Source organism: Gopherus evgoodei, chromosome 1 (assembly GCF_007399415.2).
Source record: "Gopherus evgoodei ecotype Sinaloan lineage chromosome 1, rGopEvg1_v1.p, whole genome shotgun sequence".
In the NCBI taxonomy this organism is placed as follows: Eukaryota; Metazoa; Chordata; order Testudines; family Testudinidae; genus Gopherus; species Gopherus evgoodei.
The window spans coordinates 157,153,909-157,172,966 of NC_044322.1; the positions used below are offsets into that span (position 1 = coordinate 157,153,909).

At 44.2% G+C, this 19,058-nt stretch overlaps 1 protein-coding gene across 9 annotated transcripts in view; it reads left to right on the top strand.

Moving 5' to 3' along the window:
• KDM6A (lysine demethylase 6A) overlaps positions 1-19,058 on the top strand; it is a 297,125-nt gene that overhangs the window by 266,320 nt on the left and 11,747 nt on the right. For 5 of the 9 annotated variants that reach the window (XM_030576524.1, XM_030576549.1, XM_030576531.1 and 2 more), the window contains 8 exons: positions 220-425; positions 3,446-3,604; positions 4,355-4,419; positions 4,499-4,573; positions 13,415-13,563; positions 14,666-14,780; positions 16,728-16,915; positions 17,936-18,077. In XM_030576524.1, the coding sequence (XP_030432384.1) occupies positions 220-425; positions 3,446-3,604; positions 4,355-4,419; positions 4,499-4,573; positions 13,415-13,563; positions 14,666-14,780; positions 16,728-16,915; positions 17,936-18,077 (1,099 nt within the window). Of the gene's footprint in view, positions 1-219; positions 426-3,445; positions 3,605-4,354; positions 4,420-4,498; positions 4,574-13,414; positions 13,564-14,665; positions 14,785-16,727; positions 16,916-17,935; positions 18,078-19,058 lie in introns of those variants that run through there. The other 4 variants (XM_030576540.1, XM_030576575.1, XM_030576557.1 and 1 more) reach the window with 2 other exon arrangements.

A 19,058-nucleotide genomic window follows, 5' to 3' on the forward strand; every position in this document is an offset into this window, starting at 1 on the left:
TTTTTACTGCAAGAATATTTAATGTCAAACCTAAATAAACTGGATTGCATTTATCATATCTGAGAAATTACATATTTCCTTTTCAGGTAAAATATCAAATGTTGTGCTTCATATACCATTAGTTTCTTTAAATATATTAATATCTACCTTTCCAGTGTATTATATAACTTTTTCAATATATTGAACCTATTATTTATGAACCATAATAATGTTCTTTAGATCTAGGACTCTTCTCTACTAAAACATTAGTAGAAGCAAATAATGAACACACAGTAGAAGTGAGGACACAATTACTTCAACCAGCAGATGAAAACTGGGACCCCACTGGAACAAAGAAAATCTGGCGTTGCGAAAGCAGTAGATCTCATACTACAATAGCTAAATATGCACAGTACCAGGCCTCCTCATTCCAGGAGTCATTAAGGGTAAGTACATTTTAACTATTTTATAAAGAACATAGTAATTCTGCAAACAACTTGTCCTCAGTAACAACTTAAAACATGATCATATGATTTTTTTTTTTAAGGAGTCCTTTCCATCAGTTGGTATTGAGAAGAAGGGTATTCCCATTAATGTTAAATGCACAGCTAAGCACATAAATTCCCTATGAATGGATGGGCAAATAGACTATAAGGTGTTCCACACAAACACTTTCAGTTTCTTTAGCGTAAGACTGTTATCACTTTCAGATACATTTAAAACTGTTAACTTAGGGCTTGTCTACATCAGAAAGTTGCAGCGCTGGTGAGGGAGTTACAGCGCTGCAACTTTGAGAGTGTCCACATCTGCAGGGCATCACCAGCGCTGCAACTCCCTCTTTGCAGCGCTGGCCGTACTCCCGTTTTGTCTCGGGTGTAGAGGATCCAGCGCTGGTGATCCAGCGCTGGTAATGCAATGTAGACACTCACCAGCGCTTTTCTTGACCTCCGTGGAAGGAGGAAGCCTCTGGTAATCAAGCTGGTTTCCTTTCCCGGTTTGCCCTCTCGGTCCCGGAGCCAGCCAGCAAACCGCAGGGAAGGAGACCTGCTTGCTCGGGGTTCCGGGACCGAGAGAGCAAACCGGGAACGCCGCGGTTTGCTCTCTCGGTCCCGGAGCCAACCAGCAAACCGCGGGGAAGGAGACCTGCTTGCTCGGGGTTCCGGGACCGAGAGAGCAAACCGGGAAAGGAAACCAGCTTCGCCGCGGTTTGCTCTCTCGGTCCTGGAACCCCGAGCAAGCAGGTCTCCTTCCCCGCGGTTTGCTGGCTGGCTCCGGGACCGAGAGAGCAAACCGCGGCGTTCCCGGTTTGCTCTCTCGGTCCCGGAACCCCGAGCAAGCAGGTCTCCTTCCCTGCGGTTTGCTGGCTGGCTCCGGGACCGAGAGAGCAAACCGCGGCGTTCCCGGTTTGCTCTCTCGGTCCCGGAACCCCGAGCAAGCAGGTCTCCTTCCCCGCGGTTTGCTGGCTGGCTCCGGGACCGAGAGAGCAAACCGCGGCGTTCCCGGTTTGCTCTCTCGGTCCCGGAACCCCGAGCAAGCAGGTCTCCTTCCCTGCGGTTTGCTGGCTGGCTCCGGGACCGAGAGAGCAAACCGCGGCGAAGCTGGTTTCCTTTCCCGGTTTGCTCTCTCGGTCCCGGAACCCCCCTTGAAGCCGCCCAACAGCGCTGCAGTGTGGCCACATCTAACACCACTTGCAGCGCTGGTTGCTGTAAGTGTGGCCACTCTGCAGCGCTGGCCCTATACAGCTGTACTAATACTGCTGTAACAACCAGCGCTGCAAAATTTTAGATGTAGACATGGCCTTAAACTGATATATCAGTGGTTCTCGAACTTTTGTAGTGGTGACCCCTTTCACATAGCAAGTCTCTGAGTGCGGACCCCCTTTATAAACTAAAAACACTTTTTAATATGTTTAACACCATTGTAAATGCTGGATGCAAAGCAGAGTTTAGGGTGGAGGCTGACAGCTCGTGACCCGTCATGTAATAACCTCACAATCCCTTGAGGGGTCCCGACCCCAGTGTGAGAACCCCTATGATATATAGTAGTATGTAAACTCAGATTTAAAACTTGAGAACTTTAAAAATGCATTTAAAACTTGAAAAAAAAACTTACAAAAATATTTTTACATACTATTTTTCTCAATTTCCAACTGAAAAGTACTTTGAAATAAAATTTCTTTATTCAGAGTATGGTGATATAATGTTTATGTGCTGCTTTTTAGAAGCCCACACGCACTGTTTTCCTTCAACTCAAGTATTTGATACAGTAGAAATAATGTTACAGTTTCAGAAATATGTCTGTTAATGCTTTCCATCTCTGATATTATGTAATGGCATTCTGTGTTTACTGTTATGTAATTGCCCCTATATTTGGGAATGCCTCAGGTTCTAAAATTAATATTTTCTTTTTATAAAAACATTGTTTTAATACCTAAAATGAAGTGTTCATGTTTTTTTAAATAATTTTTTTTGCTAACCTCATCTAATATTTAAAAAAAAAAGTTTTATAGTTTTTGTGGCCCCAAACTCTAGTGGCGAGTACATCCCTAGAATTAACTTGGGAGCTCCTGAACGCTCCATAAAGATGTGATCCTAGATACATGAAAATACTAAGCTAAATAGATCAGAGAGTGCAAGGTATTTCTGACCAGCTATGTCTTAGAAGAAGTTGGGAAGCAGCAGTAGCAGAGGGCTGAGCACTGGTATTTTCACTTTAATCACAAGGGAAGTGGTGGTGGGCTGGGTGAGGTGAGAAGGACAGGAGAACTTTTAAGTTAAAACTTGCACTGCAGACAGGAGAAACAAGAACTTTGTGAGCAGATTAGAACAGGGGTATTGGAACAGTTTGTATAGTGGGAGTGCTGAGAGCTATTGAACAAAACCGTAAACTCTGTATATGATGGAAACCACTTCAAGCCAAGGGTATGGTAGCATCCCTAGTTCTAGTACTGATGAATTAGAAGCAGTAATATGTGGTGGGAGATCCAATTCTGGATTTGTAGTTGCAAGAAAGTGGAGAGGACTAATCGTGGGCTGTGAGAGAAGCAGGAGAAGGAATCAAGGACATTCTGGAGGGGGTACATTCAGGGCCGGCGCTTGCATTTAGACGACTTAGGCAGTCACCTAGGGCGCCAGGATTATGGAGGGGGCAGCATTTTGCCGGGGGGGGGTGCAGGCGGCTCCGGTTGACCTGCCACGGTCGTGCCTGCGGACGGTCCGCTGCTCCCGCGGCTCCGGTGGACCTCCCGCAGGCATGACTGCGGCAGCTCCACCGGAGCCGCAGAGCACGGGACCCTCCGCAGGCACGGCTGCGGCTGCTCCACCGGAGCTGCAAGACCTGTGCGTGGGGCGGCGAAATGGCCCGGCGCCTAGGGCGCCAGAAACCCTGGCGCCGGTCCTGGGTACATTGGGGGATTTTGATGGCACCTGGATTGGGCTGATCAGGGACACAAATGGGATTTTTCTAGATCTGCAATGGTGATTGGGGAAATGGGATATCCACTGAAGATTTCCGGCTGCTGTTTGGGGAAGTGAGCGAGGATTGTATTCTTCCAGATCATTCCAACGCTGTTGGAAGGTGGGGGCTGCCAGAAGCCTTAAGCCCCACTGGTTCTCAGGGCCATAAGGTAAGCTAGAAAGGGGTCAGAGGATTGTGGCAGAACTTTGTGCAGAGAGTGGGGTTGGGGAGGTGTGTGGCTGTAGCCCCGGTTATTGTCAGAGGAAGAATCTAGAAATATGCAAAGTATTTGAGATGGGGTCCTGGACCAAACTAATATTTCTGTCAGTAGGGAAGAAGGGGAGTGAATGTAAAAGTGTATGTATAATTTGCTTTCAATAAATTTTAAAATATAGAGCTAATATGTTAATGTTCTCAACTCCTAAGTTTGTCAGAGTGTAGCTGTATCAAAACTTTAAGACATAGAAGGAAAAGAATGCATATAGGCTTCCAGAGCAGCGAATGTTTGATAATGCACATTAACTGGCATGTTACAAGAGGTCAGCCGGAAAGCTTCTATTGTCATTAACTTTTGCATGAAAAAAATTGCATTGATGACTGCAGTATTTTCAAATCAGATTTTTCTGTCTCTTAACAAGTTACTAGTAGCAAAGAAATGTAAAATATACATGTACATGTTAAAATCATCATAACACAATGTTCCTTTTCCTCTTTTATGGAAGTCAACAAAAACACTATTCCTATCTCATTCTTATCTCCAATTTCCCTCTAATCTTCAAAGCAACCTCTGGACTGGCTCTAAAAATTGTCCATATAAAAATTATAGATGCAAAGATTTTCATATTTTATTTGGTTTGAGATTAAATCGATTAATACTGGATGATAAAGTGATAGGAAATGTCACTTTTTTGTTTTGCAGGAGGAAAATGAGAAAAAGAGTCACCACAAGGACCACTCAGATAATGAATCCACATCTTCTGATAAGTGAGTTAGGTATAAATAGTATACTTCTATAGTGTCTGTTCCAAAGGATATACTTCATATGTTTTCATAATTTTTACAGCTCTGGTAGGAGAAGAAGAGGACCTTTCAAAACAATCAAGTTTGGGACCAACATTGATCTATCAGATGACAAAAAGTGAGTCTCCCTGCAATTTGTCAGTTTTTATAGTGTGACAAAGTTCCTCCTCTACCTTGGTGGGTCCTGCGCTTATTGGCGGATTTGCTCACCACAGAGATCTTCCCCTCTGGTGGAACCCACAGTCTGGGTCAACTCCTCCCGTGTCTGATCAAGAGTTGGAAGGTTTGGGGGGAACTCAGGTCTGCCCTCTACTCCGAGTTCCAGCCCAGGGCCCTATAGATTGCAGCTGTCTATAGTGCCTCCTGTAACGGCTGCATGACAGCTACAACTCCCTGGGCTATTTCCCCATGGCCTCCTCCAAACACCTTCTTTATCCTCACCACAGGATATTCCTCGTGGTGTCTGATAATGCTTGTACTCCTCAATCCTCCAGCAGCACACCCTCTCATTCTCAGCTCCTTGTCCTCTTGCTCCCAGCTCCTCACACACACTCCTTCTCCTCTGGCTCCCCTGGCCTCAGAGGAGTGAGCCCTTTTCTAGCATCAGATGGACCTAATTAGAGTCAGGTGCTTAACAGCCTCACCTGACTCTTAACAGGTTAATTGGAGTCAGGTGTTCTCATTAGCCTGGAGCAGCCCCTGCTCTGGTCCCTCAGGGAACAAAAAACTGCTTATCCAGTGGCCAGTATATCTCCCTTCTACTACTCTGCTGTTCCCAACTGGCCTGGGTCTATCACAATACTTTCTAAACAAAGTTGAGCCAACATACCCATCTTTATTATTTATCTAGAGGGTTTCCTATTTTATTTCCTCATGTCTAGGTTCCTGTAGCTCATTTTAATTTTTTTTTTTATTTAATAAAACTATGCATACTTTATCCATATAATTTTCTGATATGTATTTGGATTTGGCTCCCAGTTAATTGTAGAGTTGCTTATCTTATCATTGGTTACATAACAGTTGCTTCGGCAGTTTAAAAGAAATATGCGTTTTTCTGATTACACAGCAGCAACACCATATTGCCATATAGGAAACACATATCTTTGCAAAGTATTAGAATTCCCAGCCCCTAAATTAATTGAAGCCAAATACTTATACAGTTAAATTCTTGGTGTTTTGAGGCAGGTAGATGCCAGTTGCAAAAGTTCTGTAATAAATAAATTCATGATGTGAGACTGAAAGTGTTTTTAAAGGCTGAGCTGTGTGTTTTTCCTAGCGAGAGTTTGAAGGAAAGTTAGGATTTTATCAGAAGGCCTCAAGGCTTCTCAATATACTTTCCTTAGTTACAACTCTCAATCACAGTAGCGTAATTGAGAGGAAAACAAACTTTAGAAGACACACAGTGTGTATAGCACCAGAACATACCCTTCCTATTCAAAACATTCCTTTACATATCTCCTAGTTCGTGTCATTCTGTGTATAATAGTAAATTCCAGTCTTTTGTTCTCTCATCTTGTTTGTTCCCAAGTATTTCACACAGTATGCATTAAGACTTTAAAATGCACTTCCAAAAGACTTCATCTTCTCTCCTAACTCTCCTTTCTTAGCAAAGAGTTCTGATGAAAGACTTGTATTTTAAGAGATTATGCACACATTTCAAGAGAAAAGAATGTAGTTTGCTTCCATTGTCTTTTAGTATAATGCTGATTGATACTAAGCTAGTGAGCCGAGAAAGAGAGAGAGACTAGTATTCGCTGGGAAAGGGGACTGGGACTGAAATGAGAAGTCTTGAGAATTGGAGACTGGGGGCTTGTCTCCACTTACTGGGGAATCACTGTGTGGCGATGGATCCACTGGGGGTCGATTTTAGCGGGTCTAGTGAAGATCCGCTAAATCGACCACAGATCGCTCTCCAGTACTTCACCGGAACGAGATGCATAAAGTAAGTCAACAGGAGAGTTTCTCCCATCGACCCAGCATGGTATAGACACCGAAATAAGTCTCCCTAACATACGCTGACGTTATTCACATAGCTGGAGTTCCGTAATTTATATCGACTTAGCCCCGTAGTGTAGACCTGCCCTGGCACTGGTACAAGGAACCAGGGGTATAGATGAGGCAGGACTGAGACAATGGAGGGAACAGATTAGGAGTAGTCAAACTTTGGGGAAATGGACAAAAGATTTTGTGTGCACCAAAGCATACTACTTTCCAGAGCCTGGAATAGAACCCAAAATCCCTGAGTCTCACCATTCCTCTGCTGCCAGCAAATATCTGTGAAACCCATTGGCAAAGTATCTCATCCCCCAACAGAGGATAACAAGATACTCTTGCCCATCAGTTACTCCATTAGCCCAAGTGGCAGAGGTCTGTATAGTGGATCTAAAAGTTCCAACCCTACTGATGAACCACATGAGTATCAGAACAATGCCATGTGATGGATTTTTTGTGTGTGCTTTTTTAAAAACCTAGAAAACTACATGCACAAAACATACTAAAAGAACATTATTTAGATTGCAGGGTCATGCAGTCATAAGTGAGGAAATATGATCCCGTTGTGTATATGTGCAAAGACTGTATATTGTGATCACATACTGTTATTTCCACAGGACTCTGTCTCATTTGACATTTCCTAGCTTCTGAGTACTTGATTTTGCAGCCTTAATATTTTTTAAACATAGGTTTGTGTGTGATGTATCCACCCTTCATGCCCATCATCGTATCCTCCCATTTTTTCTCATAAGCTTAATGTTCACCACTTGGGCTCTACTTTTGCATTCCTATTCCCATCACCTATACTGGAATTGCTTCTCTCCAGGAAATTCATCCTGATCCATAGCCTGCCTTCTCTTCTTCAAGTGATTGCTCATGTATATTCCACGATAGGTGTGCGTGCTCACCACATGCACCAGTGCCGGAAGTTTTGCCTTTCCAAGGGACCTCCACGGCGCAGTTTGCGCGCTCCCCCCACCCTCAGTTCCTTCTTGCCACTAGTGAAGGTACTTCGGAACTGCTCTGCTCCAGCTTCTCTGTGGCTCTTCCCCTAAAATTGCTTGTTCGCTCAGTGTATGGTACCGATAGTTAGTTGTTTAGTGTAGCTAGAGCGGAAGGGCCGGGGTATGCCCTGTGCCCCAGGTTTTAAGTTGTGCAACACTTGCAGGCAATCTATGGCACTGAGTGATCTGCACGCGGAGTGCCTACGCTATATGGGGGAAACCCATCTTAGTGATCACTGCAAGATTTGCAGGTCGTTTAAGCCTTGGACCAAGAGAGAAAGGGATGTTAGGCTCCGGGCTATTCTGATGGAGTCGGCCCTGACCCCGGCGCTGGTATGCTGCTCCATGTCAGCATCGAGCACCAAGATGTCAGTGCACAGTGACCCTTCAGTGCCATGAACTAGTCGGCACCACTCTCCATCCATGGGGCACGCTAAGAAGGCTAGGAAGAGGCCTTCTTCACCGCAGCACTAGAGTAAACCCAGGACAGAGGCTAGACTCATCTCAGGGAGTCTTCAATCCCCACGGGCCTCTAGGCTTCTGACTCAAATCGAGCAAAGTAGCCTGGCCCATTCATGTCTGGATGCCCTCCACACCGGAGGCCCTGTAGGTGGCCCAGGACATTATGTCCATGCCAGTACCAGGAGCACCACCGATGTCAGCCCTGCGCACCAAAGGCAAGCCGCTGCTGGGGTCACCGCAGTCACCCCAACTTGGTACCGGTCTTGGGCGAGGGAACATTCCCGACGCAATTCGCCACCCAGCAACCGTTCAGGGCAAAGTTCACATGGATCGCCCTTGATGCCCACCGGCTGTCAGGGTCGGTTCCATCTGACCGAGACTCTCAGTACTGGTCCTCCACGTCGGGATCTCAGTTCCGTGGTTGGCATCACTCCCAGCTGCTGCTCCTCCCAGTCCAGAGACAGCAGCAGGTTGTATGTCAGCCCGGCCTCCTTTTGTAGTCGTCCATCAATGGGCCAGGGCGAACAGCCAGCCCAGTGGTACCAGGGGGCACCGTGGCCTCTGACGCAGCCCCCAGTGGGGGCTTGCTCGGTGGCCAGAACCTCAGAAGGACCTTCGGCCTCCCTCTCCAGATCTCCGAAGCAAGAGTCAGTGGGACGTACGTCCTCGGCACTGTGCCTGGAAACTGACCAGGTGGTGGACCCTCCGGTGCTGGTGGACACCCAAAGTACTGCACCCTCACCCTCCCCGGATGAGGCAATTACGGCCCCTCCTCCTTCTGTCCCACAGGACGACTTCATGGCCCACCAAGAACTCTTAAAAAGGGTGACATCAAGCCTCCACCTCCAAGCAGAGGAGATGAAGTCCTTGGACTCCCTGTTTAATGTATTGTTCTCCTCAGCACCAGGCAGGGCGGCCTTGCCTCTCCGTGAAGGGGTGGTGAAAATTCCAAATGCCCTATGGCAAACCCCAGCTTCCTTGGCCCCCATTTCTAAAGAGCAGAACGCACGTATTTTGTACCCACAAAGGGGCATGAATACTTATACGCCTACCCTGCTCCTAACTCCCTGGGGGTCGAGTTGGTCAACCAAAGGGAATGGCAGGGCCAACCAGCCCCGGCCCCAAAAAATAAAGATTCAAGGAGGCTGGACTCATTAGGAAGAAAAAATTATTCAGCCTTGAGCTTCCAGTTATGGGTGGCGAACCACCAGCCTCTCCTGGGCCAGTATGAGTTCCATCCGGGAACAGGACAGAAAGGAGTTCAAAGCGCTGGTGGAGGAGGGCACAGCAGCTGCCAGGGCAACCGTGCAGGCACCTTCGGATGCAGCGAACAAGGCTACATGATCCATGGCCGCCGCGGTGTCTATGAGAAAGGTGTCATGGCTCCTGCTCTCTGGGCTATCCAGCGAGGCGCAGACCTCCCTGCAGGACTTCCCGTTTGGCGGCAAAGCTCTGTTTGTGGAACAAACAGATACAAAGCTGCATGGCCTGAAAGACTCCTGCACGACTCTCCAGACTCTGGGTCTCTGTGTTCGGGCTCTGGCTAAATCTTAGTTCAAGCCACAGCAGACTCCTGCTCAGGCCACCCAGTCAAAATACGAGACCGCTTCTAAGAAGTCACAGGATTATAAGAGGCGCCCACAGAGGCAGTCTCATCCTGCCCCCCCTCCCCCAGCCTGGGTCCTCCAAGGGCAAGCAAGCAGGGAAAAGGCGGTTTTGATGGGACGCCCGGGGGCACCCTGTCAGTTCTTATCAGGGATCCACCCCCCGATAAAGCTTCTCTTCTCTGTTCGGTTGTGTGTCCTCCCAGAGTGGTCATGGCTGACCTTAACTGATGAGTCCTCAACACCATCTCCCGGCTCGAGCAGGAGGTGGAGTGGCTCCTAGTCTTAGGAGTGGTGGAAGCGGTACCGGAGGAGTTCAAAGGCAAGTGGTACTACTCCCACTATTTTCTTATCCCGAAGGCCAAATGGGGGCTTACGCCCATCTTGGACCTGCGAGGCCTGAACCAGTACATAATGAATCTCAAGATCCACATCATCTTCCTGGCCTCCATCATCCCCCTCCCTGGATCCCGGGGTCTGGTACACTGCTCTCAGTCTGCAGGTCACTTACCTCCACATTCAGATATTCGGGGGGCACAGATGCTTCCGCTGTTTCACTGTGGGACAGGAACACTACCAATTTACGGTCCTCCCATTTGGCTTGTCCACTGCTCACAGTATTCATGAAATGTATGTCTGTGGTGACGGCTTACCTCAGGCACTAGGGGGTCCAGATCTTCCCCTATCTGGATGACAGATCGGTCAAGGGCAGCTCCTGGTCGCAGGTGCGGGATCACGTGACGCTCCTTCTGTTCAAGTGCACTACTTTAGGCCTGTTGGTAACAGCACCAGGTCCACGTTTGTTCTGGTACAGCGCATAGAGTTTATTGGGGAGGTCCTGCATGCCTTGTTGGCCAGAGCCTTCCTCCCACCGGACAGATTCGAGACCCTGAAGGGGCTCATCAACACGGTCACAGAGTTTCCGGTGACAACAGCCAGAGCATGCCTCCACCTCTTGGGTCACATGTCAGTGTGCTCGTATGTGGTCCATCATGCCAGACTCAGGATGAGACCCCTCCATCTCTGGTTGGCTTTGGAGTTCTCCCAGGCCAGGGACAGGATGGACAAAGTCCTCACGGTATCCGAGCCAGTGATCACCTCTCTACGGTGGTGGTCCTTCCCGAGAAACATGGTCCAAGGGGTCCCATTCGGGGGGGGGGGGCTGTGTGGGGAACTTTCAGACACAAGGTATGTGGTCAGCTCAGTAACTGACCCTCCACATAAACGTCAAGGAGTAGAGGGCGGTACAGCTGGTGTGCGTGGCCTTACGCTTGCACCTGGAGGGCTGGGTGCTCAAGGTCCTCACAGTCTCAATGTTCTACATCAACAGGCACGATAGGGCCCTATCCTCTGCCTGAAGCCCTCAGACTGTGGGACTTTTATATAGCCCATGACATCTGGCTACAGGGCTTCCATCTGCCAGGTGCCCAGAACGCATAGGCAGATCACTTGAGCAGGGACTTCTAACAGCACAAGTGGTCTCTCCACCGAGAGGTGGCAGACAGACTTTTCCAAGTGTGGGGAACTCCCTAGGTGGACCTGTTCACGACTTGGCAGATCGGTCGCTGCTGCCAGTTCTGCTCTGGGGGGTGAGGGGGCTGAGGGGGAGGCGCTATATCTGATGCCTTCCTCCTGTCCTGGTTAAGCCAGTTTCCCTATACCTTTTCCCCATTTCCACTGATCAGCAATCTCTTGAAAAAGATAGACTGACAAGGCCCAGGCCCTTCTGATTGCCCCGGCATGGCCCAGGCAGCATTGGTACGGGGCCATCCTGCCTGGACCTGCTCTCTGAGGACCAGGGCCAACTCTTCCACCGCGACTTAGTGGCACTCCACCTCACGGCGTGGCTGCTCAATGGTTAGGTAGGGAGGAAAGGACATGTTTGGAAGGGGTTCAGCACGTCCTAGAAAGCAGGTGGCCCTCCATGCGCCAAGCCTACTTGGAAAAGTGATCTAGTTTTCCAGATCGGAAGACGAGCAGGGCATTTCCCCATTGGTCGCCCCGATCCAGTTTATTCTGGATTAGCTTCTTCATCTTAGAGCACAGGGCCTGGCGCCCTCAGCAGTCAAGGTGCACCTAGTGGCCATATCAGCCTTCCATCCTCTGGTGCAGAGCCACACTGTATTCTTCCATGCTGTGACTGGCCTCTTCCTGTATGTTAGGCCCCCTGTCCTACAGTGGGACTTAAACCTGGTGTTGGCCCGTCTCACAGGGCCTCCGTTTGAGCCGCTAGCCACATGATCCTGGTCAAACCTCTCGTGGAAGGTGGTCTTCCTGGTTGTGTTTATGTCAGCTAGGCAGGACTCGGAACTCAGGGACCTGACCTCCGAGCCCCCGTACACGGTGTTTCATAAAGATAAGCTCCTCCCACACCCTTCATTCTGTCCAAAGTTGGTCTCCGCTTCTCACATGGGACAGGGCATTTTTCTGTCGGTCCTCTGCCCCAAGCCCCATGCATCCAGTGAGGAGCACCGTCTCCACACGCTGGATGTGAGACAAGCTCTGGCTTTCCACCTGGAGCAGACTAAGTGACTCAGAAAGTCTTTGCAACTGATCATCGCCTCAGCCGAGCGCATGAAGGGTCAGCCAATCTCCACTCAGCCAATCTCCAACTGGATCACCTTGTGCATCCGTACCTGTTATGACCTGGCAGGAATGCTGCCAATTGTGAGGGCGCATTCGACTCGGGCGCAGGCCTTGTCTGCTGCCTTTTTGCCCCATGTCCCCATTCAGGACATTTGTAGGGCTGCAACGTAGTCTTCAGTTCACTCGTTGACCTCGCGTTATGCAATTGTGTCTCAGACCAGGGAGGACACCAGGTTCGGAAGGGCCATTCTCGGTCCTGAGAGTTTGTGAACTCCTTCCCACCTCCAACAGATATAGCTTGGAATCACCTGTTGTGGAATACACATGAGGAATCACTTGAAGAAGAAAAGAGAGTTACCTTTTCCATAACTGGTGTTCTTCGAGATGTGTTGCTCATGTCTATTCCACATCCCGCCCTCCTTCCCCTCTGTCAGAGTTGTCTGGCAAGAAGGAACTGAGGGTGGAGAGAGTGCACAGTGCCCCTTATACCGCACCATAGAGGTGCCACTGCAGGGGTCGCTGGGGTGCTCCCCTACGGATGCCACTAGGGAAGAAACTTCCAGCACCGGTGCACATGGCGAGCACGCACCCTCATTGTGGAATAGACATGAGCAACACATCTCAAAGAAAACCACTTACGGAAAAGGTAACTGTGTTTTTCACCACCACATCCATCCTTCTTTCTTAGTAAACAGATTCTTGCAGTAATCGAAGCAGGAGGGAAGAATAAGGATGGAATTCCACTTTCATATACTGATATTGACTGGTGGGAATTTGTAGTGGGATTTTTCTTTTAATTGGGGATTGTTTGCAGTTTAATACATAGAGGTTTTATGTGATGTATGTGCTGAAATTTCAAGTTTAAAGAATAGCAGGAATTTTTGTTACATTTCCGAACTTAAAGTTAGGGATCTGTGGTCTCTGAGACCTAAGTTTTCAGAAGTATGTGCACTCAATTGCACACCTAATATGTATGCAGTTACCACAGTTACATGCACAATCACTGTAAGATAGGTGTACAATTCTGAAATGTAATTTTCTGAAAACTTAGGCCAGAATGGACTGTTCTACGATTAAGACTTAGATTCCAATTTAACATTAGCATTAATTGACATGTGAATTGGTATAATTCTAGAATGAGACATTAAATTGTGTATGACGTTTTCTTCAAGAAACATGAAAACATGCAGTAACAGTTTCTATTCCTGTAACCTGTATGTTAACAGTTTTATAAAATGCTGTTAATATAATTCCCAAAGTATCCCATGAACTTTAGGGATTCACAGTTGTTGATTTGCTGTTTTACTGCAGGTGGAAGTTGCAGCTCCATGAACTGACAAAACTTCCTGCTTTTGTACGTGTGGTGTCAGCAGGAAATCTTCTAAGCCATGTTGGTCATACAGTCCTGGGAATGAACACAGTCCAGTTGTACATGAAGGTTCCAGGGAGTAGGACACCAGGTAAGTACAGACATTTTCCATGGAAAAAATCAAACAATAAAGTTAAGAAGGTGTTAACCTGATCACATTGCAGATCCTATATAGTTTATGATGTGCGTAAATATAACAAAAGAGCATATTAGAGTATCAATTTAACAAGAAATTAGAAAATGCTTCATGCTGCATATGCAAAGTGACAGTTACTTTCTCTTGTAGCATTGTCTGAAATTTCCTAACTTAAGTGTGTTTATTTTCACAACCTTAAATATTCATTATTGCTAACCTATTGCATTTAATTATCTGTTTCTTTAAGAAAAATTAGACATGATTGACTTACTTCGTTTGCACATCTTGCAAGCTTTTGTAAGCTTTTCCAGCAGATCTTGTAAATTCCTAGAATGGCAGTTTATAATTAAACCTTTAAGAGCTAAACCTTGTTTAATTTAAACTCGTCACCTGAAGGTAAAAGATATCCTTCAATGATAGATAGTTTTGTGATTAAGACATTGAACTAGGATTTAGGAGATCTTAGTTCTGTTCCTGGCTCTGCCTTTGGCTTCATATGTGACCTTCTGCAAGTCCCTTAGTGTATCTGTGCCTCAGTTTCCCATCAGTAAAATGGAGGTAATACTACTTTAGTCTGTTTTGTCTATATAGATTGAAAGCTCTTTGGGGCAGAGATTATTTCTTACTATGTACCTAAAATAGTGGGGCCCCAATCTTGCTTCAGGCCTCCAGGTACCCTCAAAATAAATGTAATAATTGTGTTTGATTTGAAGCTTAGGTCTAGCAGAGCTCTTAAGATCTACAAGAGGGGAGCCACAAAGCATTATGCAAATCAGAGATTAGAGAAATTGATAACTTTTAGTCATCCACAAATCAAAGCAAAACTGTTTTGTCACTAATACATATCCAAAGCAACAGTGTTTTAATTGTGTATTTTAAAAAAAAGGGTAGACTCAAACGCTGTGGTGCTAGGCATTATGTACAAATATATATAATTAAGCTGTGATATAATTTGCCTTAATAATAATTAGCACTTACATAGTACTTTGTGTTCACAGTGCTGTCAAAACAAAAGTATCATCACTGTGAAAATAATAGTTTTTCTCATGAATTTTAGGTCACCAGGAAAATAACAACTTCTGTTCAGTAAATATAAATATTGGTCCAGGTGACTGTGAATGGTTTGTTGTTCCTGAAAGCTATTGGGGTGTCCTGAATGACTTCTGTGAAAAGTAAGTTTCAGATGCTATCCTCAGATGTTTTGAGGGCTTCTGTATGTATTTCTGTTAGATGCAGAAACACATCACGCATGCTGTCAGTGGGGAGGTGAAGGTAATATTTTATAGCTTCTAATGAAACAGAAAAGTCTGTTAAAGTATAAAGGAAAAAACTAGATCTTAATCAGCATTTTAGTCAAATAAATGGCAACGTGCAAAAAACAGCCAACTTCATTTTTATCTCAGTTGCCTCAGGTTAGTTTGCCCCTGACAATCAGCACTTAACTTAGATTTATTTCAGGACTTTTAAAAAATAAATAAATAAATAAAGGTGGCAGGGGAGGGAGCATAGATTACATCGGGGGTTTGTAATGCATATGGAGACTTGTAAGTCCGAGGTTCAAATTCAGACCATATCAGGAGGGCTCAAAAGTTATTACTCCCAGATGGGTGTGATGGCCCCAGATGTATTTTAAGACCTCAATCCAATTTCCACCTTACATAATGCATCATATAATCATTGCCACCACTCTCTTGGATTTTTTGTTACGTACATGAATACTAACTAGCACTCTTACTCAAGTGGTGGTCTTTCCATATCAGTGTTAAGGTACGTTAGAAGGACGACAGGGAAATATTTATTGCTCCCATACATGATTAATCTGCTTAGTTATTCAAGTGTATTTTGTGTACATGCAAGTGTTTTTGCAGGTTTTTTTTTTTTTTAATGGCCATAGTGTCTCACAATCAGCAATGAAAATAAATCCATGTTGTGTTGATTCTGTAGATTAGCAAACTTTTAAACTACATTTGGGTTTTCTTATGTGTTCATTATTTGATTGTATGATAGTGATACATTCTTTTCAAAGACTGCACAAAACTGAGCCACTATGAGAACAACAGAAAAAATATTGTAAAAAAAAATATGTCACCAACATGACAAACAGCTTGGAACTAGAGTCAGAGCATTCTGAAACTGCTAGAGGAAATCAAAAGGTGGAAGGCGAAAAGTCAAAGTAGTTCAGTGATTCAGGCTCTCTGAAATTCTTTGAAGATAATGCAGCGCAGTTCTAGGCCTTACCATCTCACAAATAACGTGGCGTCAGGCTTAAGAGCAGCTTGACAGGCCCAGGAGATCAAAGAGGACAGATAAAAGGGACATGCCCAGCTCAAATCAGCCCTTTCATTTAAAATATATGAAGAAAAAGTCTAAAGATGGCCTTCATGAACAGTTTCAAGTAAGATTTGGAAGAGGATTAAAAAAAAAAAAGTTAGTGATTGAATTATTGATGACTGATAGATCATATGTATTTATTCACTAGAAGAAATTTATGAACCAGAACTCTTTAGCTGATCTGACAGCAATTTATAATTAACGGTACAATTATTATATAGTGGTTAGCATATAGACTGTACTGTTAAATCGATGGGTTGGAGAATTAATTGAGTCACCATAGCAACTAATACCTTGGCCTTTTTACTGAGACTGATAAGAAGAGCTAGTGGTGGTGGTCATGTTGAAGATTTGTTCACTAGTCACTATGCCTTGTCTAATCTAGATTAGACTAATATTATGTTGATTGTGACTACCAATGAAGTTGTATTAGTGATAACATTTCCCAGTATTGCTAAGAAAAAGTAATGTAGCCATAACCCTGGACAATAAATGGAGGCCATCTGCTCATTTCGCACATACAGCCAAATTGCTACATACAGATTCAGGACATAATGACCCAACCCTGGATTCAGATCAGCCGCTTGGAGAAGAAAACACTGGGGTTGTGTTTTTTTTTATTTTTTACCATTTCCTGTGTCATCAGTTACTAGTTGGAAGTATTTGTAATAGTAATCACTGTATGCAAGTATTTTGATTAACTTAACTTTATCTTGTTAGTAGGCTTAGACCCCTAATTTATCTATTGGTAAATGTGGAAGACTGTTTTTTTTTTCCTATTGTTTCAGAAATAATATGAATTTCTTAATGGGCTCTTGGTGGCCTAACCTGGAAGACTTGTATGAAGCCAATGTCCCAGTTTATAGGTTTATTCAGAGACCTGGGGATTTGGTGTGGATAAATGCTGGCACTGTTCATTGGGTTCAGGCTATTGGCTGGTGCAACAACATTGCTTGGAATGTTGGCCCTCTTACAGGTATGGTGAAATAATATGTATGGTGACATAAATAATTTGTTCATATTGTACCACATGCATCCCAACTCTCTTGGGCTTTTTGTATTAATTGACCATATTTTACTAGATAAAAATTGCATATTCCCTTGAAACTATTTCAGCACAAACTGTATAATGTTAAAACCTGAAATGTTTTCCTCTGAAGGAAGGCTGAAAGACTAAGCCTCACCACAATCGCAACTATACATTTTGGTATAAAGACAAGCAGAGAAAGGAAATGATCAGATGAACTCACTCTACCTTGCACTCCAGTTCCTTCATTTCTCCTCTCCTCATCCTATTCATATATCTAGGCAAGAGGTTTCAGGGAACTATCCATCTGGTTAGTTTTTTCAAGACCAATGAGCTCTCCTATTTCTAATAATTACAGGCAATTATAAACCAGCATAAAATTCTTGAGTTTTTTAAAAAGCTCCAGGAATATTAGCTTTAAGTACAGTCTTTCAGTTTAAAACCAATAAAAACATTTGGCTAGATGTTTCAAACATACAGCTACAAGAGAATTATGTAACATCATTAGGGTTCAACCTGATATAAATAGAAAAATAGAAGGATAATCCCAGATAACGGGAGGAAACACAGCAGACAAAAGAGGACCATTAGGTACCTCAAAAAATAATGATTTTCTTAAATAGTAATGCACACAACAAACTTTATTTTGGTTTAGTGCTATAAGCAGTATCATTCCAAGATCACTTGAATTGACTGGCACATACAAAAGCAGAAAGTTTTGTCAGTTCATGGAGCTGCAACTTCCACCTGCAGTAAAACAGCAAATCAACAGCTGTGAATCCCTAAATATAAGAGACTATTGTGTAAAAATTTACTTTCAAAGCTGTAAAAATTGTAATGGCAACCACCGTAGCTTACAGTGTGTAGTTTTCTCCAATTTTACAAAATTCAGGTTTTGAGAATGACCAAGAAATCTTATTATATCCTTTATTGGCTTATCTGAATGTTTTCTGTAACTTTTTCTTATAGCCTGTCAATATAAATTGGCAGTGGAACGGTACGAGTGGAATAAACTGCAGAGCGTCAAGTCAATAGTGCCCATGATTCATCTTTCGTGGAACATGGCACGAAATATAAAGGTCTCAGATCCAAAGCTTTTTGAAATGATCAAGTAAGTGTATTTTAAATTTTTGTATATCCATTTTGACAGTTGACTGTTCTTATTTTGACTGTTCTTATTTTGACTGTTAAAACAGAATGAAACAAAGTCACGTTTAATTTGAAAAGATTGTGAATTAAAACTTCATTTAAGAAGGGTGATCTTTTTTTATTTACAGAATAAATAATATCTTTCTAGTGAAATCCATTTTGTTAGATTGTGTTTAGCATTACATGAAATGAATGCTGTTTTGATGTGGTGAATTAGGTATTCAGTGTAACTTTTAGGCCTAAATTTCCTGAGATTTTTATCTTAATTGTGAACTCCAGAGTTTTTTAAAAAATATTTTAGGTTTCAGTCTCGCAACTTGTATGCAGACAGACCTCTGTTGACTCTGATGTGGCCCTTCAGGAGCACAGGGGTCTGCCTATATATAACCAGTTGAAAGATTAGGCCTTCTGCTGTCAGTAAACTTCAGACTCAGGGTGAGCATGTTTAATTATTTTTAAAGTTAAACTAAATATTTTAATAGTAAATGTACTTGTTCATTTCCAGTACTCGCATTTAGCTGATTTATATCCTATCACCAAGAGGTGCAGGGAAAACACCTTGACAAGCAAGGAGGCAGAGTTTGGAAAGCCTCTTCTTCCTTCCTCCTCCCCCCACCCCCCTTTCATTTGAAGAGTTCTGCAGCTGATTAAATTGTGTACATGAGCTGGTAACAGTCTGGATTCAAAATTGAATGTTTTGAAAAGTGTGTTTCACAGGTTCAAGTCATCTTTAACATATCTTTCAAGCCATACAAATCCATACAAAAATAAATCATCTGGCATCACTTCCACCCTTTGAAATCCTGAGAAAGCAGATGAGCATTCCAGCATATTCTACTCCTAAGGGAATTCTGCACCAAGAAATTAAAAATTCTGTGCCAAAAAGTAAAAATTCTGCACACAGTATTTTAAAATTCTACAAATTTTACATGTCAATAAATAA